Source organism: Balaenoptera acutorostrata, chromosome 2 (assembly GCF_949987535.1).
Source record: "Balaenoptera acutorostrata chromosome 2, mBalAcu1.1, whole genome shotgun sequence".
Taxonomy (NCBI): Eukaryota; Metazoa; Chordata; class Mammalia; order Artiodactyla; family Balaenopteridae; genus Balaenoptera; species Balaenoptera acutorostrata.
In genome coordinates this window covers 178,796,791-178,813,315 of record NC_080065.1, presented here as the reverse complement: position 1 = coordinate 178,813,315, position 16,525 = coordinate 178,796,791, and the positions used below count along the sequence as shown (strand labels likewise).

The 16,525-nt window shown below is 49.5% G+C and overlaps 1 protein-coding gene and 1 long non-coding RNA gene across 2 annotated transcripts in view; one reads left to right on the top strand and one right to left on the bottom strand.

The window, feature by feature from the left end:
* Nucleotides 1–579: 579 nt before the first annotated feature.
* LOC130707264 (uncharacterized) lies at nucleotides 580–3,403 on the bottom strand. Its single transcript, XR_009007167.1, has 3 exons — nucleotides 3,349–3,403; nucleotides 2,035–2,147; nucleotides 580–1,151 (listed from the first exon to the last, which is right to left on the bottom strand). It is a non-coding gene; the product is annotated as an uncharacterized LOC130707264 (long non-coding RNA).
* Nucleotides 3,071–16,525, top strand: part of SLC44A2 (solute carrier family 44 member 2) — a 28,316-nt gene continuing 14,861 nt past the window's right edge. Inside the window, exon 1 of the mRNA XM_057540943.1 lies at nucleotides 3,071–3,199. Coding sequence (XP_057396926.1) covers nucleotides 3,169–3,199 — 31 coding nt within the window. The 5' untranslated portion in view covers nucleotides 3,071–3,168. The remainder of the gene's footprint in view (nucleotides 3,200–16,525) is intronic.

Below are 16,525 nucleotides of genomic sequence, written 5' to 3'. Positions count from 1 at the left end.
TAGATGCCTACAGGGACCTTGCCTCTAGACACCCCCCTTAATCTCTTCTCCACACCACTAAAGGCATCTCCCTGAAACTCACAGCTCCTACGGCCCTCCCTCACCCTCACATCACCCAGGGCTCCCCTTTGCCCTCAAGCTGCCCTGCTTGGCAAAGTTTGACCCCTGATGACCTCTCCCAGGAGGCACGCTTGAACCCATTGTCTCAGACACACTGATGTCCCTAATTTCAGTTCCCCTCTCTCTTTCTCTTCTTCCTCTGGTACATGACCACTTAGTGCACGATGCCTGCCCTTCGTGCTTTCTCCACCTGGTTCTCACTCAGCTCTCAGGCCTCCTCTTCAGAAGCCCTTTCTGACCTCCCACCCCCTGTCTAGGTCAGATTCCTCCTCTTTGCTTTCCCAAGTCTCCCGTGCCCCCATCACAACTGTGTTGCACCATATTTTTAAAAAGCTATTTTAAAAACTTTTATTGTGCTATAGTATATATTTACCACATAAAATCTGCCATTTTATCCATTTTAAGTGTCCAGTCCAGTAGCATTAAGTACATTCACATTGTTGTACAACCAACACTGCCACCCATTTCCTGAACTCTTGTTCTCTTTTGAAACGGAAACTCTGTCCCTAGTAAGCAATAACTTCCCATCCCCCTCCCTCCATCCCGCGCGGCATGCGGGGTCTTAGTTCTCCAACCAGGGATCGAAACTTCGCCCCCTGCAGTGGAAAGGCAGAGTCCTCACCACTGGACCGCCAGGGGATTCCCACGGAATCTATTTTTTGGGTTTTTTTAATTTTATTTTATTTATTTATTTTTGGGTGCGTTGGGTCTTTGTTGCTGTGTGCGGGCTTTCTCTAGTTGTGGTGAGTGGGCTTCTCATTGCGGTGGCTTCTCTTGTTGCAGAGCATGGGCTCTAGGCGCCCAGGCTTCAGCAGTTGTGGCTCGCGGGCTCTGGAGCGCAGGCTCAGTAGTTGTGGCGCACGGGCTTAGTTGCTCCACAGCATGTGGGATCTTTCCGGACCAGGGCTCGAACCCGTGTGCCCTGCATTGGCAGGCAGATTCTTAACCACTGCGCCACCAGGGAAGCCCCGGAATCTGTTTTTTGAAATAGAGTTTTCTTTACCCAAGAAACCCTTGAATACTTTCTTCCACTAAAGAGACAGAGAAAGATAGAACATGATAGATTAGGAAAAAGTCCCCTTTGCCTCCCCTCCCCGATCCTGGTCCTTCTGACATCCCCTATAAAGTTGAAATCTTTTTCTGTTGTTATGTGCAGATGTGTGCGTGTGTGTCTGTTTGATGTATCTCTCTCTCTCTTTCTCCTTCTCATACCAAACGTAACCGACTAAAAACAACTTGCTATTTTTACTCATCAATAGGACCTGAAAGCCTAGCTGAGCTACTCTGCAGGGTTATGGCTGAGGGGTGTGGAGTGTATGTGGAATGTGAAGTTAGCCTTCACGGGTTCAAATTCTTGTTCAGCTCAGTGCTCACTAACTGTGTGTTTGTGGGTAAATTAGTTACCCTCTCTGTGTCACTTTCTGCAGCTGGAAAATGGTTGCAAGGAGTAACACAAAACACTTAATATAATTGCTTAATCTCCCTGTGTCATTTTCCCCAACGGCAAAAAGGTGATAAAGATTTAATGAAAAGCACTTAATACCTCGCCTGATGCTGACTAATCTCCCTATAAACATTTACTCTTGTACTAACCTGCAGGGCCGCCTCCTTCTTTCTTAAACTATTGAGATAGTTCCCACTTTTAAAATGTAACATATATTAAGAAAGGGCAGAAGTCAAGTAACTGTGACAAACTGAACCCATCTGTTTAACCACAGTCTTGTTTCTGCCCCCCCAGGAAGTCACCCTATGGCCTTTCCTGCCAATCACTACCAACAGCAAAGGCCACCTCTGATTCATGTTCCATAGGTTGATTAGCTATGCCTGTTCCAGAACTTCATATCAAAGTCTCTGGCCTTTTTCACTGGGCATAATGTCTTTTTTTTTAAGATTCATCCATGCTGTGGCACTTACCAATAATAGTTCATTCCTTCTTCTTGCCGAGGAGTATTCCATGGTATGGATGGACCATAGTTTGACGAACCATTCACCCATTGATGGACACTGGACACTTGGGTTGCTTCAAGCTAGGAGCCATTATGAATAAAGCTATTATAGAGCTGCTATGAACATTTGCATACACATCTTTGCGGGTTTCTTTTCTATTCTTTCTTTTTTTAGTGGTTTTGGTTTTATTTTTCTTGGGTAAATACTTAGGAGTAGAATGTCTGGGTCATATGGTTGATACCCGTTTATAAGAAACTACCAGATCTTTTTTCCAAGTAGTTGTACCATTTTACATTCCCACCAGCAGTGTAGGAGAGCCCCATTTGGTCCAGATACTCACTAACACTTGGTACCCTCAGTATTCTGAGTTAGCTATTCCAGTGGGTATGTAGTGGTGTTATTACCAAGTTTTAATTTGCATTTCCCTGATGACTTCATTCTTCTCATCCATTGTATGGTGTTCTCTTCTGTTGTATTGTGTTGTATGCACCCCTCAATTGGTGGACATACATGTTCTCCACCATTTTTTACAAGAACTCTCAAAACTGCAGGTAACACCTTTTGGCACGTACTCGCCGTGCATATGGTTTCTCCAGGATCAGTGGCAGAGAGGAATCGTATAGGGTGAACACGGTTTGGATTTAATCTTTCTGCCAGAGAACATTCTGACCCACAGCATCAGCTCACCCCGCTTGATGTTACCGAACTCTAAAATTCTTGCCAATCTGATTAATGAAAAAGAGCATCTTTTTGTCTGTTCACTGGCACACAGTCGACACTCAGTATCTATCTGGCGAATGAGTGGATGGATAGATGATTGAATGAATGACGACTGCTCCTTGCCCACTAAACGAACCTAGAGGGTCTCTCCAGAGCCCAGATAGGAAACAAAGGTTGGGGCTCCACCCCTTCCCGAGCCCGCCCCCGCCCCTGAGTCCCGCCCCCACCCGCTCGGGACTCCCATTGGTGGGGTCGCGAGAGGATGACCAGGTGGGAGGGGCGGGCCCGGGTCCGGGGCGGGGCGCTGCAGCCCGCGGAGCCTCTCGCCCTGCCGGGCTGGGGTCGCGCTGGCTCAGACTCCCCTCCCCGCCCGCCGCGGCCATGGTGGACGAGCGGAAGGACGGAGCCTACGGTAGGAGCCGCCTCTGGCCCGCGTCCGCCTCTGCTGAGTTCGGGGGCCTTGGTGGGGGGAAACATCCGAGATCTTAAACACCCGCGCTGCAGCTGGGGGCCTCCTGCTTCCCGGCCTTGCATACTGCTCTGAGCCGAGCCCACACCCACCTGCTCCCGCCAGGTCGCCCTGCATCCGCTCTCGGGATCCCCTGCTCCCCCTCCGGCTGATGGGCCGGGACACACGGCGCATGCTCCGCCCGGGGAGGTCCCGTTATCTGGGCTGCTCGATGCAGGGCGGGGGAGGGGAGGCACGGCTACCGGGGCTCGGAAAAGGACCAGGGCCCCAACCTCCCCAAATCCTCCCCTTCCAATTCCCTTTGCCCACTTCTTCCTCTTGCTCACATCCCCCTAGAAGTAGCAGTCCCGGGCTTTCGGCCAGATGGGGAAACTGAGGCAAGACTGGGCAGACCCAATGCCTGGGTGGGAGGCGATCGGGTCTCGCCCGCCGTCTGGGAAGGGCGGAAACAAGGGCGCCACCGGCGAAGGGACAGGAAGGAAACAGGAAACAATTGAGAAACTTTCCCCGCCCTGTGCAAGGAGCCGGGGGTGCTCGCTCCCATTTCGAGGGGTCCCAGCGACAGGGACCCCCTCCCGCGAACCTCTGAGGGCGGCCTTCGCCTCTGGGCCTATGGGATGGGGCAAAGATGAGGCTTCCTCCCCACCCACGCCCTGCAGAGCTTCCCTTCCCAGGGTTCTACGGAGGGGTGTGCGGTCCTCAGTTTCTCTTTTCTCCTTCATTTTGGGTCCCCAGAGCTCAGGTGGGCATACGGCCCATGTGGCACTGCCTTGGGCTAAAGGGGCTCTGCCACCCCTCCTTGTGTGTCTGAAGCTTCCTGGAAACTGTGAGACCGAAGGGCCTTGGGGAGGGGGCCGGAAACCGCTCAAAAATAATCAAGAAAAACGAGCTGGCTAGAGCTGTGCCTCCCTCCCCCCAGGGACTGTGGCCTTCAGAGGCTGCAAAGAGAGACAGATAGGGGAGGCTGGGCTCTCCCCGCCCAGCCCAGCCAAGAGCCTGGCAACTGCACAGCCTCTCCCCTCTCTGCTTGAAGCTGCCAGCCCAGACCTCCTGAGGGGCCCCCTTGCTCTTGGTTTTGGCCCAAGCTCCAGACCCTATGGCTGCCCGTGCTGTGCGCCCCTTCGGTGTGGCTGGCTGTCTCTGATCTGGGATTCTCTGCCTGGGGTCCTGCCTGCCTGTGGGCAGCACCTGAGGGATCTTTGATCTCCCTGAGGCAAGCCTGGGGGCAGAGTGGACAATGATATGATTCACCCAGCCTTGAATTTGGCCAAAGGGAGCCAGCCATGCATGGTCTTGCCAGGAACACGCTGGAGACAGGGGACCTATGTGCCCAACAGACCTTGTGCTGGGCACTAGAAGCACATTCCATCGACAAATATGTATTGAGCATCCTTCAGGCACTGTCTAGACACAGAGAACACAGCAGTCAACAGAGTGGAAAAATTCTTGAATAAATAGGTAATTTTAGGTAGGGGTGTGTGTGTGTGTGGTGGGGGGAGGATCATCTGGGATTATTTTAGGTGACCAAGGGCTGGAGGTTGAGCCAGCCATGGGAAGATTTAAGCAAAATGTGGCAGAGGGAACAGCAAACAAACCACACAGTTGCTTAATTATTTCTCTCTGTGAGGCCGGTGAGTGTGAGATGGAGACTTCAGCTGGGTCTTGCAGCCAGGCCCTCACCTCCTCCAGAGGGGCCACATGGCTTGAATCCTCAGAGTGGGCGGGGGAGGGTGTGTGTCTTGCTTAGTTTGTAAGTAGTCCATTCTCATCAGAACCGAAAACCTAGGGCCCTTGCTCTGCCCTGTGAAGTCCCTGCCAGATAACGAGATTTCCTTTGGGAACAGTGTGCTTTGGAAAGAGTGGCTCACAAATCCTCCCCTGTACCCCAGTGCCTTGCCATCAGTCATTGTGAATTTAGTGGGTAATATCAGACAGACATAGGCTCAAATCCTGGTTGGTTCTGATACATACGAGCTGTGTGGCCATGTGCGAGTTGGTGACCTCTCTGAGACTCTGTATCCTCATCTGTAGGGCTGGGCAGACTGTACTGGCTGGTGGGAAGTGTTTTGCACAGTGCCTGGTAAGCTGTACGTGCTCAGGAGGGCTCTGGGACTGGTGATGCTGGGGACATGGATTTTTCCATGAGCTGCTGGAGAAGCAGCCCTATCTGTTGAGGCACATACTTGGACAAGACTGGGCAGGACAGAAAGCTCCTTCCCTATCAGACACCATATCTAGAGGAAGGCAGCATCTCTGAGGAAACCAGGAAATGGCTCTTGACCCCGACCGATGTCAGCAAGGGGCACTGCCATCCTTCCCAGCCCACTCTTGGCATGAGCAGTATGGAAAAAGATTCTAGAACCTAAAACAATAGACTCTGATGGGGTTCAGGGACTGGGAAAAAAGTCATGGTGCTTGTTTTAAAAGCAGATTCCATGGCTCATTCGCTAGAGAGTTCAACTCAGCCAGCAGTAGGGCTCTGGCATCTGAATTGTTAAAAATATTGTGGAAGAGGGTATTGTTAATTGTAACTTTTTGCAGGGGAAGAGATAATACATTCACATGCTTCAAAAAACAAAAGATACAAGCTTTATCATGAAAAATCTCCCTCTTGCTCCCTCTCCCAACATCACACTCCCTTCTTGGGATGCATCAGTATTACAACATCTTGTGTTTTCTTCCAAACAAAGTCTAGGCCTTAGACCTTTGCATGCAATTATATACGTATTCTTTATTTAGTGGCTTTGTTCCCCTTTTACAAAAATGTCAGCAAATCCCTAGCGCACTAGCTTCATGAGGCAAGAAGGCATGTCTGTTTGGTTTGAAAGTGTATCCACAGTGCCTGACACATAGCACATAGTAGGTGCTCAACAAATATTTGTCAAATGAAAAGGTGTTTGTTTCACATCGTGTTGCTTTTTTTTCCTTTTTCTTAATATATGTCGGAGATGATCCCTTTCTCATATCAGCACCTGGAAACCCTCCTCAATCTTTGCTGATGGTTGCATTAAGCTGTGCATTTGTGGGTGGACCCTCTTATATTGAACCAATCAAGGGGAATATTTTAAACATTTTTGTTAAGATGAAATTTCATTTTATGTATTTAATATATTTTGGCCCTGCCGTGCAGCTTGCAGGATCTCAGTTCCCCGACCAGGGATCAAATCTGGGCCATGGCAGTGACAGCACCAAATCCTAACCACTAGGCCACCAGAGAACTCCCTAAAGTTTTTATTGAAGTAGAAAATTCATACGTAAAAGGGTATAGATTCTAAATATATGAGGTAACCAGCACCTAGATCAGGTAAAAAATATTACCAGCTTCCTGAATCCCCTCATGCCCAAGGAGGGCCTATCATTATTAATATATTTTTAAAAATTTTTGTGGTAAAATACATAACATAAAATTTACCATCTAAACCATTTTTAAGGGTACAGCTCAGTAGTATAAGGTATTGTTATTACATTGTTGCACTGTGGCCTGTTTTTGTAAAGCCAATGGACTAAGAAGGGCTCTTGTATTTTTAAAGGGTTCTTAGAAGAAGAATATGTGATAGAGGTGACATTTGAACCAGAAAGCTTAAAATTTTTAATGCCTGGCCCTTAGAAAAAATTTGCAGATCTCTGGTAAGAACCTTCTCATCACTGCAGAAAGTTCTCTCCTGCCCCTTCCCAGTCAATCCCCAATGGGAGAATAATAATAATAATTATTATTATTATTTTGACCACACCACGCAGCTTGCGGGATCTTAGTTCCCCCACCAGGGATTGAACCTGGGCCACGGTAGTGAAAGTGCCAAGTCCTAACCACTGGACCACCAGGGCATTCCCAGGGAGGATTATTTTAAAACAGAATTTAAAGTCCTTTTATAACAAAATTAATATATTCTCTCTGCTGGGCTGGGGGTAGGGGCTGAAAATTAAAAATAAGCCCTCAACCGCACAGAAGATTTTAGCTTTCCAAGTGAAAGAACCCTTCACATACCCTCAGCTAGCTGTCCTCACCCCAGAGGTAAGACAGCCAAGAAAACTCTTTCCAGAGCTTAGACTATTTATTTCTGTGTGTATGTGTGGCATCTGTATCTTTTTTAAGCCTCCTCAGGCTGGTTTAATGAGAAAGGGTACTGTTCCTAGCGTGGGCTACTATGTTGCCTTGTGAGATGAAGAACCTTGCAGATGCAAAACAATGTCTAATTATGTTAGTTTGTGAAATAGCAAAGTGGGGAACAGGGTGTGTAACAAAACGGGGGATGAGGGATAACCATCTAGAAATCTGCTTAGGTATGTGCCCTGTGGACAGCATCTAGAAGGGAAACCAGTGAGAGGAATACCCCCAGGGAGAGGAAGTGAAGGCTCTGGGCCAGGGGTGAGGGAGAGGGATTTTTCTTAGTCCAAAGGCTTGTTCTGCCTGAAGTTGTTTTTTTGTTTTAATCTTGATAAGCATACAGGTTACTTAACATAAGCAAGTTCATTCATAACTTCCTTCAGCAAACATTTATTGTGCAGGTACCATGTGCCAGGTTCTGTCCTAGACCCTGGAGACCCAGCACTTGTCAAGCTGAAATTGTAGAAAGGAACCCAGACAAGATACTAAGATGAATGGAGAAAATTCTCACAATGTCAGAGAAGGTGCTCTGGAGAAAAGTGTAGCAAGAAGGAGGGATAGGAGTGATCTATAGGGCCTGGAAGCAGGGTTTAAAATTTCAAACAGGATCAGAGAAGGTCATCCTGAGGTGACCAGAGGAGTGAGAAAGGGAGCTGTATAGAATGTTTCAGGCAGTGGGCAAGGCATGTGCAAAGGCCCTGGGGCTGGAGCGTGTCTGGTGTGTTTGAGGAGCAGCCAAGAGGTGCGTGTGGCTGGAGTGGAGAGATCAAGGGGGTATAATGGGAGGAGGTGGGGGCAGAGTGTACAGGGCTTTGTGGATCGTGGGAGGACTTGGGCTTCTGTTCTGTTTTTTTTTTTTTTTTGGCCGTGCCACGTGGCTTACAGAATCTTAGTTCCCCAACCAGGGATTGAACCTGGGCAGTGAAAGCGTGGAGTCCTAACCACTGGACCACTGGACTGCCAGGGAATTCCCTGGGCTTCTGTGCTGAGAGAGGTGGGAGTCATTGAGTTCTGAGCAGAGGAGGGACCTAGCCTGACTCAGGGGTTCACAGGTACCCCCTGGCCTTTCTGGGGTGCAATGGCAGAAGCCAGGAAACCAGGCCAGAGGTGATAGCACTAGTCAAGGGACATGAATCGCCTTGTACCAAGGTGCTAAATAAATGAACACATCTACAAAAAAAGTTAAGCAGAGTTCTGACTCTCAGCCAGGTTCTGGAACCCAGGATTGGCTCCATTCCAGTTCCAGCTCCATTCTTCTAGCTCTGTACTAGCAGAGACCTTTAGTATCCCTGAACCTTTCATATCTGTACCTTTTGCATATCTGAGCCTCAATTTCTCCATCCAGAAAACGGGGTTAATGACAGTATCAGCTCCCTCTCGGGGCTGCCTCAAGGGTTCAGTGAACTCATGTGGGTATAGCACTTAGCTCAGAGCTGGGTCTACAGTAAATGCCTAGTTAATCGGAGTTATTCACAGAGCACACATTTCAAGAGCATGGTATAGATAGCCAACAAGGACATACTGTATAGCACAGGGAACTCTGCTCAATACTCTGTAATAACCTAAATGGGAAAAGAATTTGAAAAAGAATAGATACGTGTATATGTATAATGGAATCACTCCGCTGTACATCTGAAACTAACACAACATTGTTAATCAGCTATACTCCAATATAAAATGAAAATTGAGGGAATTCCCTGGCAGTCCAGTGGTTAGGACTCTGCACTCTCACTGCCAAGGGAGGGCCTGAGTTCGATCCCTAGTCAGGGAACTAAGATCCCACAAGCCTCGCAGTGCGGCCAAAAAAAAAAAAAAAAAAAAATTGAAGACATTTTTGGAAAAAAAAAAAAAAAGAGCATGGTGTCAGGACCAGAGTTCAAAATCTCAGCTCCTGCTGGCTGTGTGATTTCAGACAAGTCACAAAGCATCTCTGTGCCTCCATTTCTTCACTGTGCCATCTGCCCTCAGAGCCTCGTTGAAAGGATAAACTGGATTCCTAGAAGGAAATATCTGCTTTGGTGCCCGGCATACAGTAGGTGCTCTGTCTTTGGTCCTATCATGGTGGCCAGTAGAATCACTTCTAGCCTTCCTACCCCAACCTTCTGTCAAAGGGATTTTTCTGGGCAGCTGGGATGCCCATTACCCAGGCAGAGACTTCTGGGAAGGCAGTGGTGAGCTGGCCTGGCTGCATGGGCGAGGCCTTTGGCCATTGCAGGCCTTGGGGACTTGGTCTGTATCCAGAAGCCTCAGGCTGGGTAGCACTTGATGTCCTGGCACGAGCATCGTGACTGGGTAGCCTGTATCTGTTTCCTTATCTCCTACACCCACTGAACTGGGTGCGCTGGCCTTCGTACTCAGCAAGGCTGGGACCCAACGGCCGCCTCCCCTCCCCGATCCTGGTCTAACGGTCTGACTTTCCCATGCCTTCTCCCCCACCACTGTCACATCTTTAGCTCTGCCTCTCCCAGTATCTGCCCCCAAAAGGCCTGGGTTGGAGCCAGAGGGACCTTGGTTTGATTCAGAGCTCCATCCCTCACCAGCTATGTGGTCTGAGCACGTGGCCTCAGTTTGCCCCCTCTGTCAAATGGTACCGTGCTCCTGGTTAGCATTTCTTTTCTCTTATTTTTTGTTTTCTTTTGGCCGTGCCGTGGCTTGCGGGATTTTAGTTCCCTGACCAAGGATCAAACCCAAGCCCTCGGCAGTGAAAGCGAGTCCCAACCACTGGACCACCAGGGAATTCCCCTGGTTACCATTTCTTAAAGCCTTGTACCCCAGACCTGTGCTAAGTGCTTTTTGAGCACCAAGCCCTGGCAACAGCTACCAGTAAATGCAAGGATGAGTCCCATTCTCCACACAGGAAAACGTTAGCCTGGAGAGGGAAAGGGCTTGTCAACTTCCCCACCCACATTGCCGGGAATGAATGACATGCCTTTACCACTGCCGGTTGTTATAAGCAGAGCACATGAAACATGCTGGCACAGACTTGGGCTCAACACGTGTGGGTTCATGGCTTAGAGACCAGGGGGCAGCGAACTTCTGTAAAGGGCCAGAGAGTCAATATTTTCACATACAATCTATGCCTGCTACTCGAGTCTGCCATAGGCCACAGACAACATGAAAGCAAGCAGCCATCAACAGTAAGAAAACAGGGACTTCCCTGGTGGCGCAGCGGTTAAGAATCCGCCTGCTACTGCAGGGACATGGGTTCGAGCCCTGGTCTGGGAAGATCCCACATGACGCGGAGCAGCTAAACCTGTGCGCCACAGCTACTGAGCCTGCGCTCTAGAGCCCGTGAGCCACAACTATTGAGCCCTCGTGCCACAACTACTGAAACCCGCGTGCTTAGAGCCCGTGCTCTGCAACAAGGGAAGCCACCACAATGAGAAGCACATGCACTGCAATGAAGAGTAGCCTCTGCTTGCCACAATTAGAGAAAGCCTGGGCACAGCAACAAAGACCCAATGCAGCCAAAAATAAATAAAATAAATAAATTTATTTAAAAAAAATATGAAAGCGAATGAGCATGGCTGTGTGCCAAGCAAACTTGATTTATAGCCACTGACATTTGAGTTTCACATGACAAAATAGTCTTCCTTTGATGTTTTTCAGTCACTTAATGGAAAGACCATTCCTAGTGCTGAGCCATATGAAAACATGGTGGATGGATTTGCCCCACAGGGGGACGGATGGTTTGTCAACCCCTGGCCTAAATGGTTAAGACACCGTGGTAGGGACTCCCCTGGTGGTCCAGTGGTTAAGACTTCATCTTCCAGTGCAGGGGGTGTGGGTTCAATCCCTGGTCGGGGAGCTAAGATCCCACATGCTTTGCGGCCAGAAAACCAAAACATAAAACAGAAGCAATATTGTAACAAGTTCAATAAAGACTTTAAAAATGGTCCACGTCAAAAGAAAAAAAAAATCTTAAAAACAAAAAGACACTGTGGTAGGCAGGATAATGGTTCCCCCAAAGACGTCCATGTCCTAATTCCTGGAACCTATGAATATGTTACCATACAGGGCATAAGGCACTTTGCAGATGGGACTAAATTTAGGATCTTGAGATGGGGAGATTATTCTGGATTATCCAAGTGGCCCCAAGGACAAGGGTCCTTATAAAGAAAAGAGGGGGACTTCCCTGGCTGTCCAGTGGTTAAGTCTCTGCGCTTCCACTGCAGGGTGCGTGGGTTCGATCCCTGGTCAGGGAACTAAGATCCTGCATGCCACGCGGTGTGGTCAAAAAGAAGAAGAAAAGAGGGAGGCAGGGGAGTCAGAGGAGGAGATGTAGCAATGGAAGCGGATGTGGGCTTAATGAGAATGCTGGCTTTGAGGATGGAGGAGGAGGCCACGAGCCAAGGAATGAGGGGGGTTTCTAGAAGCTGGAATAGGCAAGGAAATGCAGCCCGGCCAGCACCCTGATTTTAGCCTAGTGAGATTCACTTTGGACATCTGATCTCTAGAACCATAAGATAATAAATTTGTGTTTTGAGCCACCAGGTTGGTGTTAATTACTTACAGCAGCCATAGAAAACACTAACTCAGGAGTTGGGTGGCCCAGCTCTGTTGCTCACCATCTTTGTAGCCACCAGCATGTGTTTCTCTCTGGGCCTCAGTTTCCGCATCTGTCAAATGGGGGTAATGATGGGATCAACCTCACAAAGTTGCTATAAGGGTGAGCTGAGATAAACCGTGTAACGTTCCAGAAAAGTGCCTGGCACACAGTAAACGGGTCAGAAATATGGAGGCACTGGGGGCATTCTACTGTTATTATTTTGCAGCATTTTTGCAAAGATACAGCAAGTTTCCATCCTCAGGCTCAATGATCAAACCATTAGTATTTGCCTTGCCCCTCCCTCCATCCCCATTTGGCTAATGTTAAAATGAGAGCTAATGGAACCCATCAGATGACAGTACCATTGTTCCCTCTTATATTTCCTGAGCCACCCACAAGGCAACGCCCTGAGCCAAGGCTACACCAGGTGCCTCTCTCTGCTTCTTTAGTTCCATCTTAAAGAGGGATAACTCAAGTTCACACAGCAAGGCCATAGCCCATCTGTCCCATCCACGGCCACCAATTTCCCTGAGAGCTGAGACTTCTCCATGTGTCTTCCCCTCCCCAGCCTGGCCTCGTCATGCTCCTGCTCAAACACCCTCAGTGGCTCCCACTTATTCATCAGAACTGGAGTAGGGACTGACCACTTGTTGCTAGGTGACTGGGGGAGCCACTTTCTCTCCGTGAGCCTCGGTTTCCTCCGCTGTAGAATTGATGGTTGTGTTTTGGCTGCACTGTGCGGCTTGTGGGATCTTAGATCCCCGACCAGGGATTGAACCTGGGCCCTCGGCAGTGAAAGCGCTGAGTCCTAACCACTGGACCGCCAGGGAATTCCCTAAAATGGGTTGTTGATAGGATCACCCGTATTGTAAAGAGCTCTGCGCCAGTGTCTGAAAGATATTCCTTGGTTCTTAACCGCTGGACTGCCAGGGAAGTCCCAGCCCCAGCTGTTCTTATCTGATGGTTCCCACTCTGCCAGTTTGGCTGACATAAGAAACTTCTGGCGCTCCTTTCTCTCTTCCCCCACCCACCTTACCCGTCTCACCTGCTATCAGATGGTAGAAATATGCTCTTGTGTTTTCCCATCCTGCTTGTCATAGTTTTGAGTTTTATATAGTTGCATGATTAATCCATGTGGAATTTGTTTTGCTATGTGGTGGGAGTGGAGTTAACTTTATTTTCTTCCAAATGAGCAGTCAAGGCTACTGACTGATTTATCCTTTCCCTGCCAACTGGAAATTCCACATTTCTCATGTATTCAATTCTTATATGTATAAAATTCAAAAATTAGTTTTTTAAATACGTGCACCCGGAAAAACTCTAAGCTGCATTTTTATTTTCAGTTTTAGCTATATTATACATGGATTATATATCGTGGTTATTCATTTAACAAACTCTGAGTGCCTGTCTTGTGCCAGATGCTATGCTGGGCGCTGGGGGCAAAGTTATGAACAAAACAGACATAAATCCCTGCCCTTGTGCAGCAAACAGACATGGGGGCAAACAATAAACAGTCAATGTGTGAATGAGTCAGAAACAAAATAAAATAGGGTAACAGGAGAGAAGGGGGAAAGGGTGCTGTTTTATTTATTTTTTTTTAAATTTATTTACTTTATTTATTTTTATTTTTGCCTGCACTGGGTCTTCGTTGCTGTGCGCAGGCTTTCTTGCGTCGAGCGAGGGCTACTCTTTGTTGCGGTGCGCGGGCTTCTCATTGTGGTGGCTTCTCTTGTTGCCGAGCACAGGCTCCAGGCTCGCGGGCTTGGTAGTTGTAGCGCACGGGCTTAGTTGCTCCGCGGCATGTGGGATCTTCCCAGTCCAGGGCTCGAACCCGTGTCCCCTGCATTGGCAGGAGGATTCTTAACCCCTTCCTCACCAGGGAAGCCCCAAGGGTGCTGTTTTAGACAGGATGGTCAGAGAAAGCCTCTCTGAGGAGGTGATGTTTGAGCTTGAAGGAGGTGGAGCCAAACGGCTGTCTCAGGGAAGAGCTTTCTGGGGAGAGGGAACAGCCAGAGCAAAGGTCCTGAGGTGAGACTGTGCCTGGTGAGTTATAGTCTAATCAGGGGGGGACATGGGCTGGTGGTGGCCTGGGTGAGGGCAAGTCCACCATCCTCCTGGGCAACAGATGCCCATTGAAGGAGACCCAGCCCAACCTCCCCCGATTTTTTTGCTGGAATATTTTGAGGGTTGAAATTCAAAAAGGAATAAAATATAAATACATCATTCTTTTCTCAAAAAATTTAAAAAATTTTCCACGTTAAAACGGTTGCTATACTAGTGTTTGTCTCCTATTTAGAAGTAGACGGTTAGATGGCAAACAGAATTTCATGACATTTTATGAAGCCCTCATGGTCAAAACCTTTAATAAATGTGAAAAAGTTTAAAAAGCAGTGTACAGTGTAACCAGTATAACCTACAGTATAACCAGGGTGCCAGTGAGGCTGGAACGGAGCAAGGAAAGGGGAGAGTGGGAGGGGGTGAAGGCAGGGAGGAGGGGACAGGGCAGAGCAGGCAGGGCCTTGTGGGAATGGTGAGGAGTTGGGCTTTTCCTCAGAGTGAGATGGGAGCCATAGAGGGTTCAGGGCAGAGGAGGGAGTGCCCTGACTCGGGTGTTCACAGGCTCCTCTGGCCCCTGTGGGGGAATGGACAGTGGGGGACAAGTGTAGAAGCTGAGAGACCAGGGTGGAGGCACCTGCACTGTCCAGGCAGGAGACGACAGCCGTGTGACAAGGGTGGGAGCCAAACAGGGGGTGAGAGTGGTTGGATCCTGAATAGATTCTGAAGGCAAAGCTGATGTGAAGCAAAGAGAGAGGTGTCCCAGGTTTCCAGCCTGAGCACTCAGGAGGACAGAGCAGCTTGGGGGACAATGGGGGCTCGATGTGGTCATGCTGAGTGGGAGGTGCCCATGAGACCCCCATGTAGGGTGCTGGGGGGCAGGTGTCACAGGGTCGTGCTGCTCAGGAGTGAGGCCCTCCCCAGGGACCCCTGGGTCCCTCCCCAGGGACCCATATTTGAGCATCATCAGGGTGGAGCTGGTGGCTGAAGGCCGGAGTTTGCAAGAGTGTCCCCCGGGGACCTAGCGTATCTGGGAAGAGAGAGGCTGTGGCCTGGGCACTGCTTGCACTGGGCGGGGTGGGACCAGCCGGCCTTTGGGCTGGCAGGGACCGTGGCAACCACAGGGCTACTTTGGGAGGCCTGGTCACCCAAGGGCATGGCTTGGAGCCTTGGGCCTCGCCTGTTTGCTGAAGCCTGTGGGCCAGGGGGCAGGTGGGGCCTCCACAGCTAGAAGCCACTGGGGGGGGGGGGTGTGTGTGACATTTCTCTAGGGACAAGCTGAGTTGGTGACCAGAGCCCCATCAGGGGGTGCCTGACTCTGAAGCAACAGGTACGATTATTGAGCACCAACTGTTCTCTTATAACCCCATGCTGGCTGTATGCGCCACACTGGATAGCTCCTCCTGCTGACTATACCCTGACGCCGGCTGTATCACGCCACATCACCTGTAGAGCTGGTTGTACTATGAAGTATACAACTGGCCCCAAGGGCTGTTGGGAGATGCAGTTTGAACAGGCACATGATCAAGAGAGTATACAGCTGGCGCAGGGGTGGATGGTTGGTGTAGGGGGTGTAGCCAGCTGACTGGGAATGCTATGCGGACTGTGTACCCTCACACCAGCTGTACAACTCCCCGCTGACTGTATGCCTCCCACCAGCTGTATACCGCTACCCCTACTGTACACCCCAAACTGATTAAACACCCCGAATTGTATACCTCCATGTGGGCTGTATACCCCATGCTGGCAGTACCCCCATACCTACTGTATACGTCCACATCCGCTGAGTATTCCTACACTGACAATATACTACATCCATGCCAACTGTATACTTCTTGGTATCCCATGCCTGGTCTTTGGCTGGTTTTGGTTTTATGCTTTAGACCCATTTCACAGTTGAGGAAGCTGAGGCTCAGAGAAGGCAAGGCCCTGGCCTGAGTATCCTCGGGCTCAGATGGGGCAGGAACATTCAAAGCCAGGGCCACCCGGTAGGATATCAGCTCCACAAGAGCAGACCCACAAGACTGGGTCTCTCACATGCCACTGTACCCAATAGACGCTCAATAAATACGTGTTCTTCAAAGCAGTGGCTTCAGGATTATCGACTGTGAGAGTGTGCAAGGGTGGTGAGCTGAGGTGTGTAGCCTTGGGGGCCACAAAGGGACCAGCTGGGGGCAATGCCAGGAAGGGATGTGGCACTGGGGGCTGTCAGTCCTAATTTGGCAGTTTTCAAGAGACAGGGATGTGGATTTTTATATGGACTGTCCCAATATTTAACTGTTGGCATTTACTTTTTAAAAAAATGCATCCACAGGTTGGAGAGTTTTCAGCCCAAATACTCTGTCATTGGTTGTTCGGGTTAAGCCATCTGCCAGTTTTGCTGTGCCTGGCTAGACACTGACCTCCCTATGCCTCAGTTTCCATACCTGGAGAATGGGACAATGATTAGGCGCTTTCCAGGGTTGAGAGATGTTCTAGGGCGCTGTCGCCTGGCTGGGGGCAGGGGGCTAGCCCAGGCCACAGGGTGAAGCCACAGAGTGAAGCCACAGAGTTCCCCGGG